Source organism: Trachurus japonicus, chromosome 15 (genome assembly GCF_045865225.1).
Source record: "Trachurus japonicus isolate A0001 chromosome 15, Traja_1.0".
Classification (NCBI taxonomy): domain Eukaryota; kingdom Metazoa; phylum Chordata; class Actinopteri; order Carangiformes; family Carangidae; genus Trachurus; species Trachurus japonicus.
This window is the reverse complement of record NC_140921.1, coordinates 29,334,843-29,355,305: the sequence shown is the minus strand read 5'-3', so window position 1 is coordinate 29,355,305 and position 20,463 is coordinate 29,334,843. Positions and strand designations below refer to the sequence as shown.

At 42.7% G+C, this 20,463-nt stretch overlaps 1 protein-coding gene across 1 annotated transcript in view; it reads left to right on the top strand.

Moving 5' to 3' along the window:
• piezo1 (piezo type mechanosensitive ion channel component 1 (Er blood group)) overlaps positions 1-18,472 on the top strand; it is a 128,801-nt gene extending 110,329 nt beyond the window's left edge. The window contains exons 42-54 of the mRNA XM_085800915.1: positions 1,660-1,807; positions 2,006-2,158; positions 2,764-2,825; positions 2,961-3,119; positions 3,263-3,410; positions 6,482-6,670; positions 7,448-7,540; positions 11,136-11,308; positions 11,413-11,535; positions 11,631-11,710; positions 12,554-12,740; positions 12,828-12,969; positions 16,349-18,472. Of these exons, the coding sequence (XP_085657041.1) occupies positions 1,660-1,807; positions 2,006-2,158; positions 2,764-2,825; positions 2,961-3,119; positions 3,263-3,410; positions 6,482-6,670; positions 7,448-7,540; positions 11,136-11,308; positions 11,413-11,535; positions 11,631-11,710; positions 12,554-12,740; positions 12,828-12,969; positions 16,349-16,477 (1,786 nt within the window). The 3' untranslated portion in view covers positions 16,478-18,472. The remainder of the gene's footprint in view (positions 1-1,659; positions 1,808-2,005; positions 2,159-2,763; positions 2,826-2,960; positions 3,120-3,262; positions 3,411-6,481; positions 6,671-7,447; positions 7,541-11,135; positions 11,309-11,412; positions 11,536-11,630; positions 11,711-12,553; positions 12,741-12,827; positions 12,970-16,348) is intronic.
• The last annotated feature ends 1,991 nt before the right edge of the window (positions 18,473-20,463 follow it).

The following is a 20,463-nucleotide window of genomic DNA, read 5'->3' as shown; positions in this document are numbered from 1 at the left end:
TTAACACAGCAGGGACAAACTGGCACTGAAAAGCAGCTGTGGATGTCCCAACAGCAGGACTGAGGGTGGAGGATGACTGCATTTTGCTGCCGTGTTGAGATACGCACTGTGCAGTTGTGATGATCCGCTTTATTTATTTATTTACTTATTAATTTATTAGAGGGCGACCACGTCGTCACGCAGCCGTAACGAAAAACAAAACACAAATCATCATCTCTCTTAGCCCACCACAACAGCCTCGGTATCAGATAGTCAGTATATAGCCTACTACAGTATACTCAGCATCTCATCACAGAGAAAAAAGAGAGGAGGACAGAGAGAGAGAGAGAGAGAGCATCCTATTAGTTTATTAGTTGTTGTTTTTTACACTGGGCAGCGGTTCTCAGTGTATCAGATCAAACCTGATTAAGGATATTAGTATTATTATTAGGATATTAGTATTATTATTAGTTATTATATTCAGCCACTCTGAGCTCGGACCTCCGGACCAAAACAGCTGTTTCCTCCTGGGAGAGGTTCGGCCACTGGCGTCGCTGTCTCCTCCGTCCATGTCAAAGTATAAAAAATGACAAACTTGCAGCGCGCATCGCCCGCGGCGCAGTTAAAGGTGAGGAGAGGAGCTCCTTTGATTGGTGAAGATCTGAATCGGCCTTTCTCTCCTTCCCCTGTCTCCTCCCCCTTTGCTGTTTGCGCCGGTAGGAGGGACGAGGGGCGGGCTTGCGCTGGCCTGAGTCGGACTGCGCTGCCCACCAAACTTGCAAAATGGACCTGGACACGCCTCGTTGGCGTGGCGAAGCTGCGCTGAGCTTAGACTTCGCTTGGTCTAGGAAACTAGGGCCCAATAAGTTAAAATCTATTGTCATCTAAACTCAAATCATTTAAAAACTGTAACAACTGTTCAACATAAGCAATTTCTAAAACGGAACTTCTAACAAACATTCACACACAATCAAGATCATTATCAACAGTGCTCTCAAGTGCAGTGTCATTTACATTAAAGGGATAGTTCAACATTTTGGCAAATTGGCCCATTGCCATAATCCCAATAGTCATAGCAGTAGCTTCGTTACCTTTAATTGTCGGTGTAAACTATTTTTAGAACGGCGGAGCAGAGCCGCGAGCTGCTCAGAGCTACGCTACAGAGGCTAATGGGATTTCTTGGTTTCCCTCATCAAACTCATCAAATACACAATCCAACAACTCCACAACTCATAACGTTTGTAACGTAATGTTTATTTGATGAGTTTGATGAGGGAAACCAAGAAATCCCATTAAAGCAGATAACAGCGGCACGGCCGTTTCGGCTAATGCTGTGTTCAAGGCAGGCTTTTGAAACCTCCGTAGCGTAGCTCTGAGCAGCTCGCGGCTCTGCTCTGCTGTTCTAAAAATAGCTTGCACCGACAATTAAGGTAACGAACCTATTGCTATGACTATAGGGATTATGGCAATGGGCCAATTTTCCAAAATGTTGAACTATCCCTTTAAGGTCTGAATCACTTGACAGGTAAATAACTAACCACAGTTACCTTCTAAACACATTTATCTAAATATTTCACAGGGTACTGGCGACATAATGGAAAAGAATTGCAAAAATGCTTTAGTTGCAGTTCTACAGTCTAACAGTGAGAGTGGATTAATAAATGTTGTTTCTCTCTGCAGTGTTCAGAGTGTTTACAAACCGGCTCAGGGTTTCTTCGGGGACATCCTCCACGCTGAGTATCGAGCTGCCACTGACGTCTACGCTCTCATGTTCCTGACTGACGTCATCGACTTCATCATCGTCATCTTTGGCTTCTGGGCCTTTGGGGTGAGAGATGGATGGAAGTTGTGTTTACATGCTGCAATGCTTATTCACAGTAGAGTATAACTTTGACCTGTGTTTAAATCATCATCAGTTAATCAGTTAATCAAAGATAGGAATCCATTTATAGTAGTGTATTTATCATTTATATTTAAACTGAAGTAAAATAAAAAAAAACAATCTCTTCTGACCTCTCTCCTGCAGAAACACAGTGCAGCAGCTGATATAGCCTCCACCCTGTCTGAGGACCAGGTTCCCGAGGCCTTCCTGGTGATGCTGCTCATCCAGTTCAGCACCATGATCATTGACAGAGCCTTGTATCTACGCAAGGCTGTCTTGGGAAAACTCATCTTCCAGGTTTGGTCCCCTTATTCAGTCTATCAGAGGTCATTCATCGATCTGTATGGTTCAGTGTATTGGAGGAGGAGGAGGAGGAGGAGGAGGAGGAGGAGGAGGAGGAGGAGGCCTGGCATTGTGTTTTCTTATTCACTTTCACAAACTATATCAGACAGTGTACAATGGATTTTCAGGAAAGTGAATAAGAATTACTTTTAGATGTACCTCCTGAAAAGTTTCAAATGTAACTGAATCATAAATGGAGAACTGATCAGGAGAAGACTAGGATAAATGTTTTCTTGATCTTCATATTATGAGCTTCTCTATTGTCTGTGAAGGTTCATGACACCATGAAATCCTGAAACACCTTGGAGGAGCTCTAAGGTGGTCCAACCATCTCCAAGGCGTTTGGACCCCCTCCAAACACCTTGGAGGTGGTCCTGAGACCTTTGTCCCCACCTTGGGTTAAATACCTGGATGTGTCACACCTTTTGTGGTGTGAAAAAGCCTCTTGGATCAGAGGCGATATATCTTCAAGATCCAAAAGAAGTCCAGTTGCCTTCAACATCAGCACTCAGTGTAGTGAGCTTCTCTGTTTACTTACATCCCCCTCTCCTTCCCTCCAGGTGATCCTTGTGTTTGGGATCCACCTGTGGATGTTCTTCATCCTCCCTGCTGTCACTGAAAGGTAAAGTTCACTTGTGTCTTGATAAAATGATACAGTAGAAGAATATCAGTCTTCTGGTCTGTGAAGTCTTCTGAATGTTGCTGAAGATGAGACTGAAAAGCTTTAATCCTCCTCTCCTCCCTTTTCTCCCTTTAGGAAGTTCAATCAGAACTTTGTGGCCCAGCTCTGGTACTTTGTCAAGTGCATTTACTTCGGCCTCTCAGCCTATCAGATCCGCTCTGGATATCCCACTCGTATCCTTGGCAACTTCCTCACCAAGAAATACAACCACCTCAACCTGTTTCTCTTCCAAGGGTATGGATCTGCAGCTATCAGTGCTGTTTAGTAGAACATCTCATGTTTGAGTTTCCATTTCAGTACATATTTTTATGTGTTATTGGTGTGTGTGTGTGTGTGTGTGTGTGTGTGTGTGTGTGTGTGTGCGTGTGTGTGTGCAGGTTCCGTCTGGTGCCATTCCTGGTGGAGCTGCGAGCAGTGATGGACTGGGTTTGGACGGACACAACCCTGTCTCTGTCAAACTGGATGTGTGTGGAGGACATTTATGCCAACATCTTCATCATTAAATGCAGCCGTGAGACAGAGAAGGTGAGTGAGACTGTGTGACGTCAGAGAAGAGCTGATACCTTATTCTGGGGGAAAAGCAGCAACTCCCCAGAAAGAGTTAGTGGTAACAACAGGAAGACAAAAACATTAGTAATTAGTTATAATGTCCAAAAAGAAAAAAAATCGACATCGGCACAAATTAACATAATCTGCTTGATTACTTAAAGGGATATGCCAACATTTTTTTTTTTTGTGTCTTGCCTCACTCCCGAGTCCATGACCAGCAGGTAGACACCTTCCTTTCCACTATGTGTGCTTTACATACAGAAAACCATGACGATAGAATTTGTGCTTTTACTTTGAAATAGGAAGCTAACCTACCCTGGATGTAGCTAGCTTGAACCAAAATAAAGCATCTTTGCTTGAACCCTCCGTTTTGACTGATCTGGTCCTGTTAGCGGCATTTGACCGCTCAAGATGCCTTACCGGAGAGTTTTGTCAGCTCTGAGACGAAGATCGGCCCGCCGGTTTCCGTTTAGAGTTGCTGAAGAGTTTCTCTGATGACTTTAGGTGGAGGCAGGCTAACACTACCCATACACTTCCAGTGTTTGAGCTAAGATAATTAGCGGTGCACCAGCTCTGCCCGTATCTCCCTTGTTACTGCACGCACAGTGGAAAGGATGGTGTCTATCTGCTGGTCATGGACTCAGGAGTGAGGCAAGACACGAAAAGAAAATGTTGGCATATCCCTTTAAGTTGTCAGTGTGAAGACTTGTGATATGTCACTTTGAGGCTTAGGGAATTCTCAGAGTCGGTGGTTTTCTCATGTGCATCTTTATAATATTTATTGACCAGAAGGTTGACTGTGGTAGGAACGTTGCCATTACATACAGCAAATGTGAGTCTCTTGATTGTGCTATACTGTTCTGAGCATGATAGAATAGAAAATAAATAGAATAGAAAAAATACTTTATTAATACCTAAGAGGGAAATTCAGATCATCCAGCAGCTTACATAACAATGATATGATAAATGTTATAAAGTGATATAAAAAGTAAACGTGTATAACCTATGATGCACACAAGCGTCACACACTCCACACTTCAGAGCACATTGCACAGTGTTTGGAAATTGGCTCTTCTCAATGGAAGGCTCATCCAGAAGAAGGTCACCACTTTGGGATAGAGTAGTCCTCATCCTGGAGCTGATTGCTGGTTACCATCAGCTCTGTCACTTGTCCTCAGTCTGCATACTCAATGTACTGAAATGTAGGAGCCTGCTTCAGCTTCCAACCATGTCCGTAGTGGTTTCACCTTTCCACAGCATCTGCAGGTTAAGCTGATCCCTATGCTCAAGAAACATCCACTAAAAATGCTACATTTGACATGAACTTTTCATCTTCTAGATGCTGCTGCTCTATTCTTGCTCATTCTACTGAAACATTTGCCTTATCCAGTGTCACACAGAAGATGTCTAATGTTTCTCCTCAGCCAGCACATGTCATTCTGTAGCAGCAGGCAGACATCATGCATTGTGTCTTATGATTCAGTAACAATGTTCCAGAGGAGGTGATGATGCATGATGAAATTAGTTAACTTTCTCAAATGACAATGAATGCATCAATCAAACTATTTAACATAGACCACATCAGGGCTACATCTGTCAGTGTCCTGGTCAGTTGTTACAGAAAAGGAATATGACTGATAGCTTTGATACTAACTCCCTGCAGAGCGTGGCCCTTGCAGACAGGGACCTGTTGCAGAGAAGCAACGACACCATCCATCAACCTGTCAGTAGCCTGATCTTTCAAAACTGTGACCATAACCTCTTTGTAAACCTGTGTATCAGAGAATGGCCTGTTATACCGTGCAAGCACCCAAGACACACTTGTCACTTTGTGTTGAGCTGTTAGACCTCACACTAGGATCCTGCCGCTGTCACTGCTTCAATTTCACACTTTCATGCCTCTGTCTGGAGCAGAAAGGCCACTGTGAAGGTGCTATGATTCGTCTCATGGTGCCTGTCTAATATTTTGTCCTTGCAAACAGCAACAGCGTCGCTGTGGATAAGACACGCTGACTTTCCATTCATGAAACCAGAGCAGATCAACGTATAGTTATCTTTTCTTTGTTAAACTTCTTGAGTTTAGACCCAGAAGGATGGGAAAGGTCATGACTCTATATCGCCATGCTAACTATTGAGATTTTTTGTTAGCAATATTTTTGTTGAAGTGTACTTTAATTTCGTTTTTTACAGTGTATTATACCCCTTTCCCACTGGCCAAAAAACCCGTTTAAACCCGCTAACAATCGGCTTTTGGCGGGTCGACGCGGGTCAAACGACTCGGCAAGCGACGCGGGTTAAAATCGGCTTTAATCGGCTCGGCTCCGATCGGCTTGCAGTGGGAACGCCAGACCCGCGTCAACCCGCTAATTTATGTGATGACAATGAACGTTACATGACGCCACGTCATCGCGCCGGTCGCGTCTCTTATCACGTACCAAAACAAAGCTCTGCTCTCATTCCAGACTGGGATGAAAACATCAAAGAACACTGACCAAAAACAATTGAAAAAAAAGAAGCAACAGTCTGTTTATCTGGTGTTGTGCCACGGATGTCCGTCACGGCCGCGGCAGACTCGCTGTCCTCCGTGGTCCTGGTGCTCCAGGTCAGCCAGACGCCTCGTCTGCCTCAGCGGACGGACACTCCACGGCGGGCGGCTGTATGACATTGTGTGTTTCTTGCACCGCGGATGAGAGCGGGGCGACTGGACTATGCTCTGTCTGATCCCCCAGCGGGGGGGCAGACTCGGCTCATTTTGGTCAATGGGAAAGGGGCCAAATGCCGATTGTTAGCGGGTCGACCCGCGTTTAAAAAACCTGCGTCGACCCGCTAATTTTAGTGGGAAAACGGCTTTAGATTCTATCACCATCAGCTCTTATAGATTGATTGACATTTCCTTTCCAGAATTGGCGGCCATCTTGAATTTTCAAGTGGATCACCACTTAAACACCTAAACTGAGTCGCAAGAAAGAAAATACTGAGCAATGTAGAAAAAAAAAAAAAAACTTTTTAAAAATATCCCTACAATGAAACATTTTTTGTCTCCTCAGAAATACCCTCAGCCTAAAGGACAGAAGAAGAAGAAGATAGTGAAATACGGCATGGGTGGACTCATCATCTTCTTCTTGATTTGTATCATCTGGTTTCCCCTGCTCTTCATCTCACTGGTCAGATCAGTGGTGGGCGTGGTCAACCACCCCATTGATGTCACAGTCACAGTCAAGCTGGGAGGATATGAGGTAATAAACATATTCTGAAGCTATATTTTCTAGTTCTAAGCAAAAATACAGTGTGCGAGAGCAGTGAAATTAAAAAAAAAAAGTATAAAAACAAAAAGTGACATCTGTAAAATTTGTAATGAAGAATTTATAACAAATTCACTGCAACATGATAATTATTCCAATATCTTTAGATAATGGATGTCAGTCTCAAGATAGAAATGTGGTATTTATTCTATTATCTCAAGATAACAGACAGTGATAACAGATCATTCCTCCAAATATTGGTCATTATTCCATAATCTTGACATGCAGCTAAATTATTTCGATGTAACAGGAAAATAGAAAGTATTTGCAATCACAGAGTTTCTCAGAGAGTATCCACCTTTTTCCGAACGTCAAAAACGTAAGCCAGTTTTGCTCTTATGGTGGAATTTTATGTTTATGTTTCCATGGTAGTCGCGGTAAATACATGGATTTTTTTCTTTTTTCAATGAAAATCTGTAAAACGCATGGATCATCACACCAGCTTTTAACAGTGGATATCACACAAATTGACATCCGTGTTAAAAGCCAGCGTTAATAGATCCATGCGTTTACCGCAACTATGACAACGACTGAAAACCATGGAAACCTAACATACAATTCCACCAAAACCGGCTTCTGGTTTTGACCGTAGATCACGTTTGGAAACTTGTGGATAGTGATGACAAATGTAATATTCACACAAATATAAAAGCCAAATGACATAGCTGGTACAGTGTGTATAATCCTTTGTGCTTCTGTGTGTGTATCCAGCCCCTGTTCACCATGAGTGTGCAGCAGCAGTCCATCAAGCCCTTCACACAGCCTGAATATGACCAGCTCACCAAGAAGTTTGGAGACAATGCTGTGAGTACTGATGTCACTTGACTTCTCTACAGTATCTGCCTGAATGTGCTGATCATCTCTGCCTCCCCTGCTGTTAGTGTTGGAATGTAAAACAGAAACCTTTGGAAAAAAGCTCAGCAACAACATCAGCAGTATTACAAGATATTAACATGGCAGCTTAGTTATTTGAACACAACATCTGAACATTGCAACTATTTGTCTTGAGAGTTTGATATTTGTTAATGAGACAATTTATCAAAGGAGAAGTTCAGTGGCGTAGCTGGGCTGTATTCCACATGGGTTTTGAGGTCCAAGGGGCCCGCGTGCGCAGCGAGCCACATTGCACACACAAATAGAGGACAGAACCCCCCCCCCCAAAAAAAAAAAATTAAATCATATTTTAGATGAGTGTCCTTCAGAATGATGCTGCTAAAGCTCAAAACCTCTATCAAATGATTGTACAATGTATGAACATTATCTCTGCAGTGGTTGATTCTGATAAAGTGTGCTGTTACTGTTGTAACGAATGTGAGCTGGAAAGAGAGCTACTTTTCAAGTGACCAAGTCAAAATGATCAACCAACATTATTAATGATTCACGTTTATTTATATAGCCTAGTATATGAACATACATAACACTTCATATACAATATGTCGGTGTAGCCTACCTTTCATAACTGCATGAATCCATATGGCACAATAAATGTCCATACATTTTTGGTCATCCAGTCGTTTGTCGGACTATGCGGGGGGTTAATAGCGCTGCAGCTGCATTTGCCGTGCGCCCCTGTCTGTATGTGAACCTGTGTCTATGTACGGGCAGAGATGAGAGATAGTGTTTTTTTAATAATCATGCTAGCGTTTCACCATCTCTCATCTCCGCCAGTCAGCCTCTCAACCTGCCGCCTCTCTCGCGTGCGCACCGCACGTAAACACACGTTTTTTTTTTCTGTGTTAATTAGTGGGAAACACTGATCAAGCTGTGCGTACGCACACCTCTCCGCAGTATTCCATTGATAAATCACACCGGACCCAAGAATGGTGCGGACATGAACACACCTCATATTCCACCCCCAGAATGCCTCAGCACAACCATATATGGTCAGCACGTGCATAATTAAGTAGCCATGTGCTCTGTGGAGGCAACAAAGTAACAACAAAGACAACGGGTGGAGAGCTGATTCACCAGGAATGATGCTTCGGCGGACCTGCCCTCGCTTTTGAGGTCGGTTATGAGAAAAATGCCTGCTGTCCAGACAACTGTGTTTTTTTAAATATACTTTTTTTTTTGTTCTTCATCACGCGATCGACCCAATCGTAATGAGCACCCCTGGTCTATGGGATTTACCCATAAAACAAACTTTTCACGGCAAAACAGCAAAGGTAAGAGGAAATGTACAACCATGTTTTGGTCAAGCAGTGTCTGTGTGTGCTGGACTTTGCTGGTTGTTGGCTTCTCCCTCTGCCGTGCTGCTGCTAGCTGCTGTGTTAGCCGCGGTTGCTAACGTTAATCTTTGTAGCCCTTTCATATGAGCGGTAGCTGTGTACTGTTTTGCATAATGCACAGTAGTATACGAGCCAGAAATGTGGCGACTGGGTCCACACAGAGGTGCTTCATGAAGTTTGATGTTTAGTTGTTTATTTGAGTAGTGTTTGGGCTGTGTTTGGGTCATAGAAACATGGTTTTTACACGTTGTAGCCCAGCTTCTGCTGTTTAATTTGATGTAATAGACGCATGGATCAGCTCAAATTGGGAGGGGCCGCGCCCGCTCGTATCCCCCCTTAATATGCAACATAATGCAGTGACCCAGTCTGATGTTACACTCTGTGCTACCTGCCGCTGCGACAGAAGGCAGCCGCGGTCAACCGCGTCCCGAACCTCCCTATGACCAGCCCGCCCCTGATTTAATCCAAAAAAAAAAAAAAAAAATCCTCGGCAGTGTGTGTGTGTGGGGGGGCGCAGGATTTCACCACAAGAGGGCCCATGGGTTTACAAAACCCACCAACCCTACGTCATCTACGCCACTGGAGAAGTTAGTTTCAGCCTGTCTCTTACTTCAGTTAGGTTGTAGCCAGAGTTGAAGGATGGCCTCACTGTGCAAATGATCTGATGGAAGATGAGCCTGTCTCTCTTCTCCCTGTGATCTCCTCTCAGCATCATGAGTGCTGCTGGCAACAGCTGACATTATGAATTAACTGGAACAGTCAGTCAGATCAGCAGGTGTCATTAACAAAGATACTCAGACTCTATAAAACTGCTAACAGTGTAATCAAATTAAAAATATGTCAAATGTGACTGGCTTGTATGGAGACTAGGCTCTCTCCTGCAGCAGACAGTTGAGCTGCAGCAGCAGGAAGTGTCCACATGTCATTGCATGTCATTGCATCATAGAACTGTCCCTTTAACCATCACTGCTGTATGTCTCTGATAAAAAAATACCATTTGTTATTCATTCATGTCTTAGTCTTATTTCATGCACTTGCAGCCATGTTCTTCTGTCGAGTGTGTAGTGTGTTTGTGTGTCAGTAGTGGGGTTTCCATCCACCTATTCTTATTCGCATTTTAAAATTTGCAAAAAAGAAAAACGCCAGAAATTCAAACAGGTTTCACAAATAAATGATGACCGACGCTGTTCACACCGTAGTATACAGTATACAAGTTTCCCAGAATGCAGCAGCATATACAGCTGTAAAACAGGCGAAAAGCTGTTTTATTTCCAGCTGTAGCGCTGTTGTTATTACGTCACTTTATTAAAGCCCCAGTATGTAACTCATTTGGCTTTTTATTAGCAAAAATCAAATACTGCTTTCATAAATACGTATTTCACTGAAGTGGAATCACAGCTGCATACAAATGAAAGCTTTCTGGTTCCTTAGAATGAGTTGTTACAAGTCGTTACAAATACCGTCCTTTGGATGGAGGCACTGGTGTTGCATTCAGGTGCAGTCAGGCAGACGGCTGTCGGCAAACCAACCAGATGTCATTTTACTTGACGAGAGAAAGGTAAACAATACCACATCACCATGACAACATGTTGTCAGGCCTGTATTGTTTTGCCTCGTGCTGGCGGACCACTTGTTTACATAGACGCTTGTTTATCCTGTTACATGCAGCGTCTGTTGTCTGTCTGACGTCTGCCCCATTTCACCTGAATGCAACATCAAGAATGCGTTCAGATCTGCAACCGCACCGCTAGATGGGGGGAATTCCTACATATTATACCTTTAAGGTTTAATATTTTTTAATGCGAGAAAATAACTGTTTAGATCCCCAATGTGCAGTTAGTTTATCCAAATGACGGCTGTTAAGAAGTTTGCTTCAATTTCTTTTGGAGAAGTGAAGCTCCACCTGTGTGAGCAGCGTCTGGTCATCACCGGTCATCAGCTGGTCGTCATCCCAGGGGAGAAAACGATCGCTAATTAACATACCCGCAGGTCTTCTCCCAATAATCGCAAAACAATAACGAATGGAAACGGGCATAAATTCGCATTTTCTTTTTGCGCATTTTGACAAAATTCGCTCAAAAATTCCGATACATTTGGACGGAAACCTGACGTGTGTCACCAACCATTCTATCCTTTTTCATCTGTGTCCATGTGTGTGTATGTACCTGTAGGTAGCCATGCAGTTCATCACACTCTACAGTTACGATGACATCGTGACGGCCATGATTGAAGGCAGTTCAGGATCAGTGTGGAGGATCAGCCCCCCCAGCAGACAGGAAGTCATTAAAGAACTACTGGGGAGTCCGGTTGACCTAACGTTACGTCTGGCCTGGACTTTCCAGAGGTAAAAACTCCAACAGACTATTCAACAATCATGAGCTGGTGTGTATACAAAGTAGCAGTGAACTGTTGAAGCTGACTGTGATGTGTCTCTCCTCTGTGTGACAGGGACCTGGGGAAAGGAGGGACAGTGGAACACACCTTTGATAAACACTCTATAGACCTGGAACCAGGGAACCCAGTCAGAGCCGAGCTGGCCTCACTGCTGGTCGGCAATCGCACCGAACCTGTGTAGGTTTTCTCTCTTTCTCTCTCTAGGTTTTGTGTTTTATTTAACATATATTCAGCAGCTGTACCATAAAGATGTCATCATGTTTCTTTCTCAGGCATGTTCCCAATATGTTCCCCAACTACATTCGTGCCCCCAACGGAGCTGAAGCCAAACCTGTCAGTCAGCTGTATGAAGGTCAGAGGTCATTTCGTTACTTTTCAGTGCATGATGATTCAAAACGAACAGAATCATTTCCAGGATCAGACTAGATGGTCATGGAGGGAGCAACCAGAGATGTCGACTCGTGGCTTGACTTGACAAAAACTAAAAGACTTGAGACTCGACTTTGACTTGACTTGAGAAATTATGACTTGAATGACTTGGGTGTTGTTCATTTCATGTTTTCAGTTTGAATACACAATTTACATTTAATATCTAATATTACTTCATTTGAGCGCAGGCTGAGAATGGATCACTACCCTGTCAATCAGTCATACCCATGTTTGATTCCATGCATGCTACTGAATATCAGTAATTACAATGCAAATCCAATTAATTGTCACACTTTTTAAACAGGTTTCAATAAATTGGCCGATGATGTTAACTGACAGTTACTAATATTTTGTATTTTCACTTTATTAAGATCAGTTTCTGCAGGTAAAATTGCAATAATATGGTGACTTGACCTGAATTTGACTTGACATAACCACTTGACTTTACTTGACATGGTGAGAAAAAATGACTTGAGACTTACTTGAGACTTGCACATGTGTGACTTGGTCCCATCTCAACATGAGTTTCCATTCTAAGTGTAGGTAGGAGTCTGGAGTATCTACTTGTTTACTTACTACTTATAATTGCTGGTAAGGCTAGTGAGCCAGCTTTTTTGTGGATGTCCCAAAATGAAAGAGGAGACATCATCTCCTCATCTGCAGCCTGACCACTGTCAGTGTCAGATTGGATATCAGCAGTTGTATGTGTCAGTACATTACCATCTCCCAGTGTCTGTTCTAACACAGCTGACTGTTTGTCTTGTAGGTGATGAAGATGGTTACATGAATATAACCCTGTCCCTGATGAGCGACAGGTCGCTGAACGACAGTAGAAACCAGGAGTGGTGGGACATTGCCATCGCGGGCTGCGCCTCCTCATGTGAGGTTCTGCCCATGATTATATTCAATGACAAAGTCAGTCCACCGAGCCTGGGCTTCCTGGCTGGATACGGGTGAGGAACGCACTTAATGAAGCACCAATACGGATGGATGTATGATACTGTCTTCACTGATACTGATGGTGAACCGTCTCCCTCCAGGATCATGGGTCTGTATGTGTCCGTGGTCTTGGTCATTGGAAAGTTTGTCCGTGGCTTCTTCAGTGAGATCTCCCACTCCATCATGTTTGAGGAGCTGCCCTGTGTCGACCGCATCCTCAAGCTCTGCACGGACATCTTTCTGGTTAGTTTGTGGCTGGTGTATGCATATGAACACACACACACACACACACACACACACACACACACACACACATACTGTATACCATACATACTGTGCATTTACAGCACTCATGAGCATTTACATGTCGCAGACCGAGTAAAATCAATGTTCCAAGTATCAGTGTTGGGGCTCGTTACTCAAAAAAGTAATATATTACATATTACATATTACTCTCAAAAATAGTAATGCCTTACATTACTTTATTACTCCCTAGAGAAAGTAACTAGTTATATTACTAGTTATATTACTTGTTACATTTTTTTCTCTAAAATTGCATTCAAGAAGCTGCATCACGGAAAGTAAATAAACTGGAGCGGTCATTGTTTTCGATGGATCAGCTGTGTTTACCGTTTCCTGTGTCATAGTCCTGATGGTTAGACAGATGAATTAGTCCTCTAACACATCCGTGGGTCAGTTTGACATGTCAGAGTTTCTCAGAAGAGGAGCAAGTCAGGTTTAAGTGTTGGGAGTCACTGTCGGGATGCGAGTAACAGCTGTGATCTCGTCCCTCTGCACTTTAACACTGAGCCTGTCGCTCTGCCGGTGCCGCGGTCACACTGCGTGTGCTGATAAAGACACACAACGTAACGTACGGGTTGTCGAGCCCTTCTGACCTCAGTTTGTTATGAAACTACATGTTTTACCCAGTTTCTCTGTGTCCACCGCTCCTTCACCACGTTGAAAAGAGCTAGCAGCAGCATGTTTGTCTTGTTGACGCTTCCATTTTTTTCACATCTGTCCTTGCGGGTGCTGGCTGCCGGCTGGCGACCAATCGGTGATGGTAAATGATACCTCGTGCCAAACCCCAACCAATCACTGACCCATTCACGCCCCCCTCCCCACGCCTTCTGTTCTGTGTGATGTCTGTGTGGTGAAGTTGCTACTAGCAATGTAACGCAAGTAACGAGCTTGGAAAACTGTAATATGATTACTATTTTCAGAGGAGTAATACCTTACACTACTCGTTACTGATAAAAGTAATCTGATTACAGTAACGCGTTACTTTGTAGTGCGTTACACCCAACACTGCCAAGTATGAATAAAGTTTGAAAAAAAGAATTCATTTTGAAATAGTCAGAGGTAAGATATTCACTGTCTGAACTGTTATATAATATATGATATATAATATAGCCTATATCATAAAACAAAACAAAAACAAAGGAAACAAAAGTAGCTCCGGTGTAGTTCATATCAAAATCAGCAGTGACCATGACCAAGAAAAGAGAAGAACAAAAGAAAAGAAAAAAACAACAACAGATTATAGCTGCTGCGCAGCGATGGGTCGGGTCCGGGCTACTTTTGGGCAAATTTAGGCAATTCTGAGCAACAAACAGGAGAATAGGAAGACAAGACAGTTGACCTTATAATGTCCAATTTGCATCAGTTGAGGATTGAACCCACAACCTCGGGAACCAAAGACCGTTGTCTATCGCACTGAGCTAATTGACAAGTGGCATTCAAGAGTGGCTTCACAAATTGAGTAAGCCATTCACTGTCGTGTAGGCAGATTTGAAACCACAGTAAAAAGAAAAATCAGTTTTTGAGGTAAAATAATGATATGTATTTGTCAAACATCTACTATGAATCTAAGATGTTAGGAGCCTTTGCACATGGTCCAGTCCAAGCTATTTGGATTTTTTAATTTAGAGGCTTGCTGTGATGCCACCATTAGGACCATTGTCTTGTGTTTCGTGTTGAGGACAACTGAGATTTTGATCTGTCGTCATCATCATCATCATCGCCCTTGCTGGGTCTCGAACCCACAACCTCTGACACCAAGAACCAGCTCTTAACTCGCTGAGCTAATTGGCTGGTAGTGAGACCTGCTGTGTAGCTTCATTTATCGACTCAGGGAGTCAATGCCCAGGCAGCTGTTGTCAAGGCAGATTTCAAAAAGTCAGAAATTCTATTATCTAAACAAAAATCTGTTAATACATAAATTGCATTTAGACAGCAAAACAGCTTGAGGACATCTGACATTTTGATCTGTCATCATCATCATCACCCTTGCTGGGTCGTGAACTCACAATCTCTGACACAAAGAACCAGCTCCTAACTCGCTGAGCTAATTAGCTGGTAGTCGGACCTGCTGTGTAGCTTCATTTATCCACTCAGGTGAGTCAATGCCCGGGCAGCTGTTGTGATGAAATGGTCAAAATTTCAGATATTGAGTCATCTAAACAAAAATCTGATAATGCATCTTGACAGCATGGAAATGTTGGTGATTTGTTTTTAATGATAAATGTTTTGCTTCATAAGAGAAAATATGATGTTTATAAATTCCACTCTCACATTGGCTGCAGTTGTTCCCATGAGAGCAGAATTCAAAATGTTCTCAAAAATTCAGTTTTTGAGATAAAATTCTGATATTTGCCAAACTTCATCAACCATGACTCCAGAATATTGTCATTTTTTTTTCAGGAAGATTGAAAATGTATTTATCAAGAATTTGATGGTATATGTTTACAGTACTGTTTACAGTCAAACGTTTTCATGCACTGTAGGCCCAATTTTTGCTTAATCAAAAATCCGAGAAACAAGTTTTGTGGAGGACGGTCTGGAGATGCTCTGTAGCAAGTTTGGTGACAATTGAGCAAAAATTGTGGGAGGAGATACATTTTAAAAGTTTTACAGTTATTGAAAAAAACAGAGTGATGGACTTCATAATTTGTAATGAGTTTAAGTGGACAAAAGTTTCAGCAGTATTGAGGCTACATTGTGGTGAAGTTTCAACACTGTAGCATCTACCGTTGGTTTGGTAGGAATTTTTAAAGTTTTTAAATTTAAACGCTTATTGTGCCCCCCCTAGGAGGGGGGGGCACAATAAGCGTTGTCCTTGGAGTTGAGTGAATCTGGCATGGGGTCGGATGTTTCTGTGAAGTCTGGTGAGTTTTCACCCATGGGAAGTATGACTTCCTTGGAAGAAGAAGAAAGAAGAAGACGAAGAAGAACTAGGAATACAATAGTGTCCTGGCAGCTGCGCTGCCCGGACCCTAATTACACAGTTGCACTTGGACCCTATAGCCCTTCACCTTGTTGCCCACAACCCAAATTGCATATGGCACCTACAGAGAGGTTCCCCACCAGAATAAACAGGGAAACATCTGTTGCTCATCATACTGATATCAACCCAACATTTATTTTCTCATTCTTTTACAGATTTGTTCTTTTAATAACACTGATTTGACTCCATATACCTGAGCCAAGAAACTGAGATTATCCGTTGGTCTAGTCATCAGTTTATTTTCTCTCTTAAATAAATCCACAAACACATTTGTCTCCATGCTGTTTGCTGCCCTCTTTCCCAATTTAAACAGAGGTGTGTGTGTGTGTGTTTCAGGTGCGTGAGACAGGAGAGCTGGAGCTGGAGGAGGAACTTTACTCCAAACTGATCTTCCTCTATAGATCTCCAGAGACTATGATCAAATGGACCAGGGACATTCACAGCCGAGACCAGGACAGATACTGAGTGACTGGAAGAGAATATGTGGAGCACACTGCAAAGACGTCCAGGGGACGGCTCATGGAGGGCTTCATGAGGACTAACCCCTCTGCTGGACTCACTACAGCTGCCTGAGCACTTTCATCACACACCACCTTTACACTACAGACTATTGAAAGTGGAGCTGCAGTCCCACGGCGGGAGGGGCCGATGGCAGCTGGATGTCTACAGGATTGGATAGAATGTCCCTGGAAGGCAAAAATGAAAGGTGTTTGTTAATGATCAGAGGTTTAAAGGGGAAAACACCAAAGATATTTCATCCCTGACCTCTGTGCAGTCGCTGCACCGGTGGAGGACTACGAGGCTGAAGCCTGAACCAGCTACAGCTACAGCTGCTGCACCAGTATGAAAACCTGCCATGCTGTCAATCAGATTAAGAAATGTTTTGTTTTTCCTTCAGCCTTCATTCATTCTAGTAAAGCGTCGGGTTATATTTTTTTTTACTTGGACAGATGTTGTGAGTTTGTTCCAGGTTGGTGAGAGAGCTGTGGATCAGGCTGATGTAGCTCCTGCTTCGTTGCCTTTTGACACTTTAGTTAAGTTCAATTAATTTCAATTTAAAAAAAAAAAAGAAGAAGCTTTATTGCAGTATATGCAGCAGGGCCACACACATGCACAAACACTCATACTGTATGTCAATAAAACGACACAAGCAACGGAAACACCCTCAGTGTTTTGATTGGAATGTGTACAGGTAAAATGTAGTTAGGGGAATTAACGATGTCTTAAAGGAATTTTTTTTTTGGGGGTTAAAGTTTTGGTTCTGTTTAAAACTGTCCTCCACATTCAAAAGCCACGGGCCATTTGCACAAAGCACTTCAAGTTTTCTACTTAAGTTTGACAATCAAGATGGAGTTCTTTCAGGGAGTTAGTTAAGGTTGTTGTACAGAGTAAGTTAAGGAGGAAAATGTTTGCAATAATACAGCAGGAAAAATCTTGCATGAAGACATTTTGACTGACACAGCACAAAGTTGATCGATGGACATGGACTTCTAATTCACAGCTGCAGAAAATGCAGCGATCCAGCTCCTGACAGTCTGACAAATCATAATTTGGCTGCTGCATAGATCAAATCTATAGAGCAAATCACTTCCTCATGGGTTAAGGCAGACATCCCGTTCTTCTAATCATGGATTTTCATCTTCTTCATTTATCTCTAAACACTCAAAGGAACCTGCTAAGGTCTTCTGTGAAATGGTTTAACTGATATTAAGTGATTTCTTAAGTATAAGACTAAGAATAAAGTGCCTCACATTCTAAGAAAACCTTAGAGTTTGGTAACAGCTGGACTTCAGATGTTTTGTGCAACTGGCCTCTGGTCCTCGAGCACTCAACAAGTTCTAAGTGAATATTGGTTGAATAGTTAACGGGTTGATGGCTGGACTCATCACTCTAAAAAGATTTTGTCTGAATTTATCGTCTTTGACTCTTCTGTTAGGACCTGTTAGTCTTTCGTTTGAAGAAAACACACAGCTAAGTTATTGGATGTTGTGAAGTTGATATGACAAATATTTGTACTGTGCCAATGTTTCTGCACATGTGGAGTGTTGACGAAGAACGGCGACGCCTCCAAGGTATGAAGTCAAGCCTTAAGAAAAAAAAAAACCTCACCAGGTCGGGGGTAGAGGTTGAATGATCCTTTGTGCTATTTTTCAGAATTAATATACATATTGATACAGTATGTGAATAGAAAAAAATGACACTCTTCAATACGATGGAACAACCCAGATCTCACACCAGCAGGCGCTTTAAAGGTTGTTGTTCCAAGAGATTCAATTGTCTGTCTGGTTTGTGATCCTTTTTTTTTTGTAATTCCAAGTATGTTTGGGAATATGAACCACTAAGACACTATATAAAATGATCATGGCCTTAAAGTCTTCCTGTATTGTTTACATGTGTCAAAAGTTATATGGTGCATATTCTTAAATAAATGTCTAATATGTTAATTATCAACAGCCGCTGCTCTCTGCAGTGTGTTGAGCTGTTTTCTTACTAAACATCACACCAACACACACCATTGATCTCACACATTCCAGGACTCTGGAGGGACAACAGGGAGCCCGGCGAGGTGAAGGCACTGTGGGACCAGAGGGAGTGCTGCACGTATTCACCGGTTTGACACAGATGGAAACCATAATTGCTTCACTGATCACTAACCAATCGTTGCTCTACAAGAGTCCTATAAAGGCCAAAGGTCAGACAGCAGTATCTATTTTCAAAAAATAGATGTGAATGTTGCAAGGAGAGAGTAGCGGGAGGGAAAGGCAGAGGAAAAGAGAAGACATGAGACCAGCTCTGATTAGGGCTGCACAACTGATCATATCATCAACCATGGGCTATGAGGTAATATGACCTTCAGAAATAGCAATCAACCAATGAACTCAATGACAATGACCAACCAACCAACCAACCAAAAGATCAACTGACCAACTGAACAATCACCTAACCAGCCCACTAACTGATCAATTGACCAAATCATCCACCATCTACCAATCAACACACCAATCAATTGATCAACTGACCAACCAATCAGCTGAACAGTTGACCAGCTAACCAACAGACTGATGGACCAGTAGGCCAACCTACTGTACAGGATGTCACCCGTCACCACCTCTAGATGTCGTGCTTGATCCCCGGCATCACCAGCCACAACCTCGCGCGAGATGACGATATTTAAATAACAGAAAACGCGCTCTCTGTTTGGCCTGACCATGGATGTATTATATTCTGAGACGTATATTGGGCCTGACACGCAGACAGCGGTGAGATGCAGCTCAGGTGAGTGTAGGAAGTCTACACACTTTGGTCACGCTACGGATACGGGAGGAAAAGGAGGTTTATTGGCGATATTGATGAACGACATAGAGTGAACGTCCATTCTTTTAACAGTCCATGCTGTGTCTGCAGACCCCCCTCCCATCCCCCGTCCTCTCGCTGTATTTGGTTGGACGCCGTGCGGCGTCGTAGGCTTGTAGTGACTGAACGCTACCAAGCATCAAGAAATGGCGGATACACACTTAGCAGTAAAGGCACTGGAGGGACCCACACGGAATGAACCTATAGGTTTTAATATAGGTTTGAATATGACATACATAAAATTGGCCGTTTTCATATATATGCTAATATACAGTATGGTGCATATATGCTGCATATCCACAGATAAACTGCATACAGGTTTCATATATGCGCATATATCCTCATGAGGATATATAGGATATACCCAGTATATACTGTATGTGCATATATGAAGCCTATATGCAGTTCATCTGTGCATATATGCAGCATACTGTATACCATATACTGTATTAGCATATTATGCGTATATATGAAAACGGCCAATTTTATGTATATTCAAACCTATATAAAACCTATAGGTTCTTTCCGTGTGGGGAGCCCCGAGTGCTATGCAGTGATGAGCATGAATGCCGAGGGTGTGGGGCCCCAGGTGGAGCTGCCATGAGTGCAGATCTTGGTGGTAGCAGAAAATATTCAAAGGAGAACACTGAAGGCTGAAGTGGAGAATGGTTCCATGGGTCAGTCCTGATAACTGCTGTCACGGACAGGGGGCGTGTGGAGTTGAGCCCAAATTCAACGTTGTGTTTACAAACTGCAACTAGCAACTCACTCAAATTAGCTGTCAATGTTCTTATGTATCCTCTTGCAGATCTGTTCAATCTATCATTTTCAACAAATGAATTACCTATCATCTGGAAACTGGCACGAATCACACCGCTCCATAAAGCAGGTGATGTTCTTGACTGTAATAATTACAGACCCATATCTATTATTTGTTCAATTGCAAAAATCTTTGAAAAACTGGTCCATTCTCAACTCACAGATTATCTCAAGATTAATAATATTCTATGACCCGCTCAGTCTGGCTTCAGATCCAATCATGAAAATAACAAATGACATCTTCACTGCTGCAGGCAATGGAGAAGTCACAGGTGCAA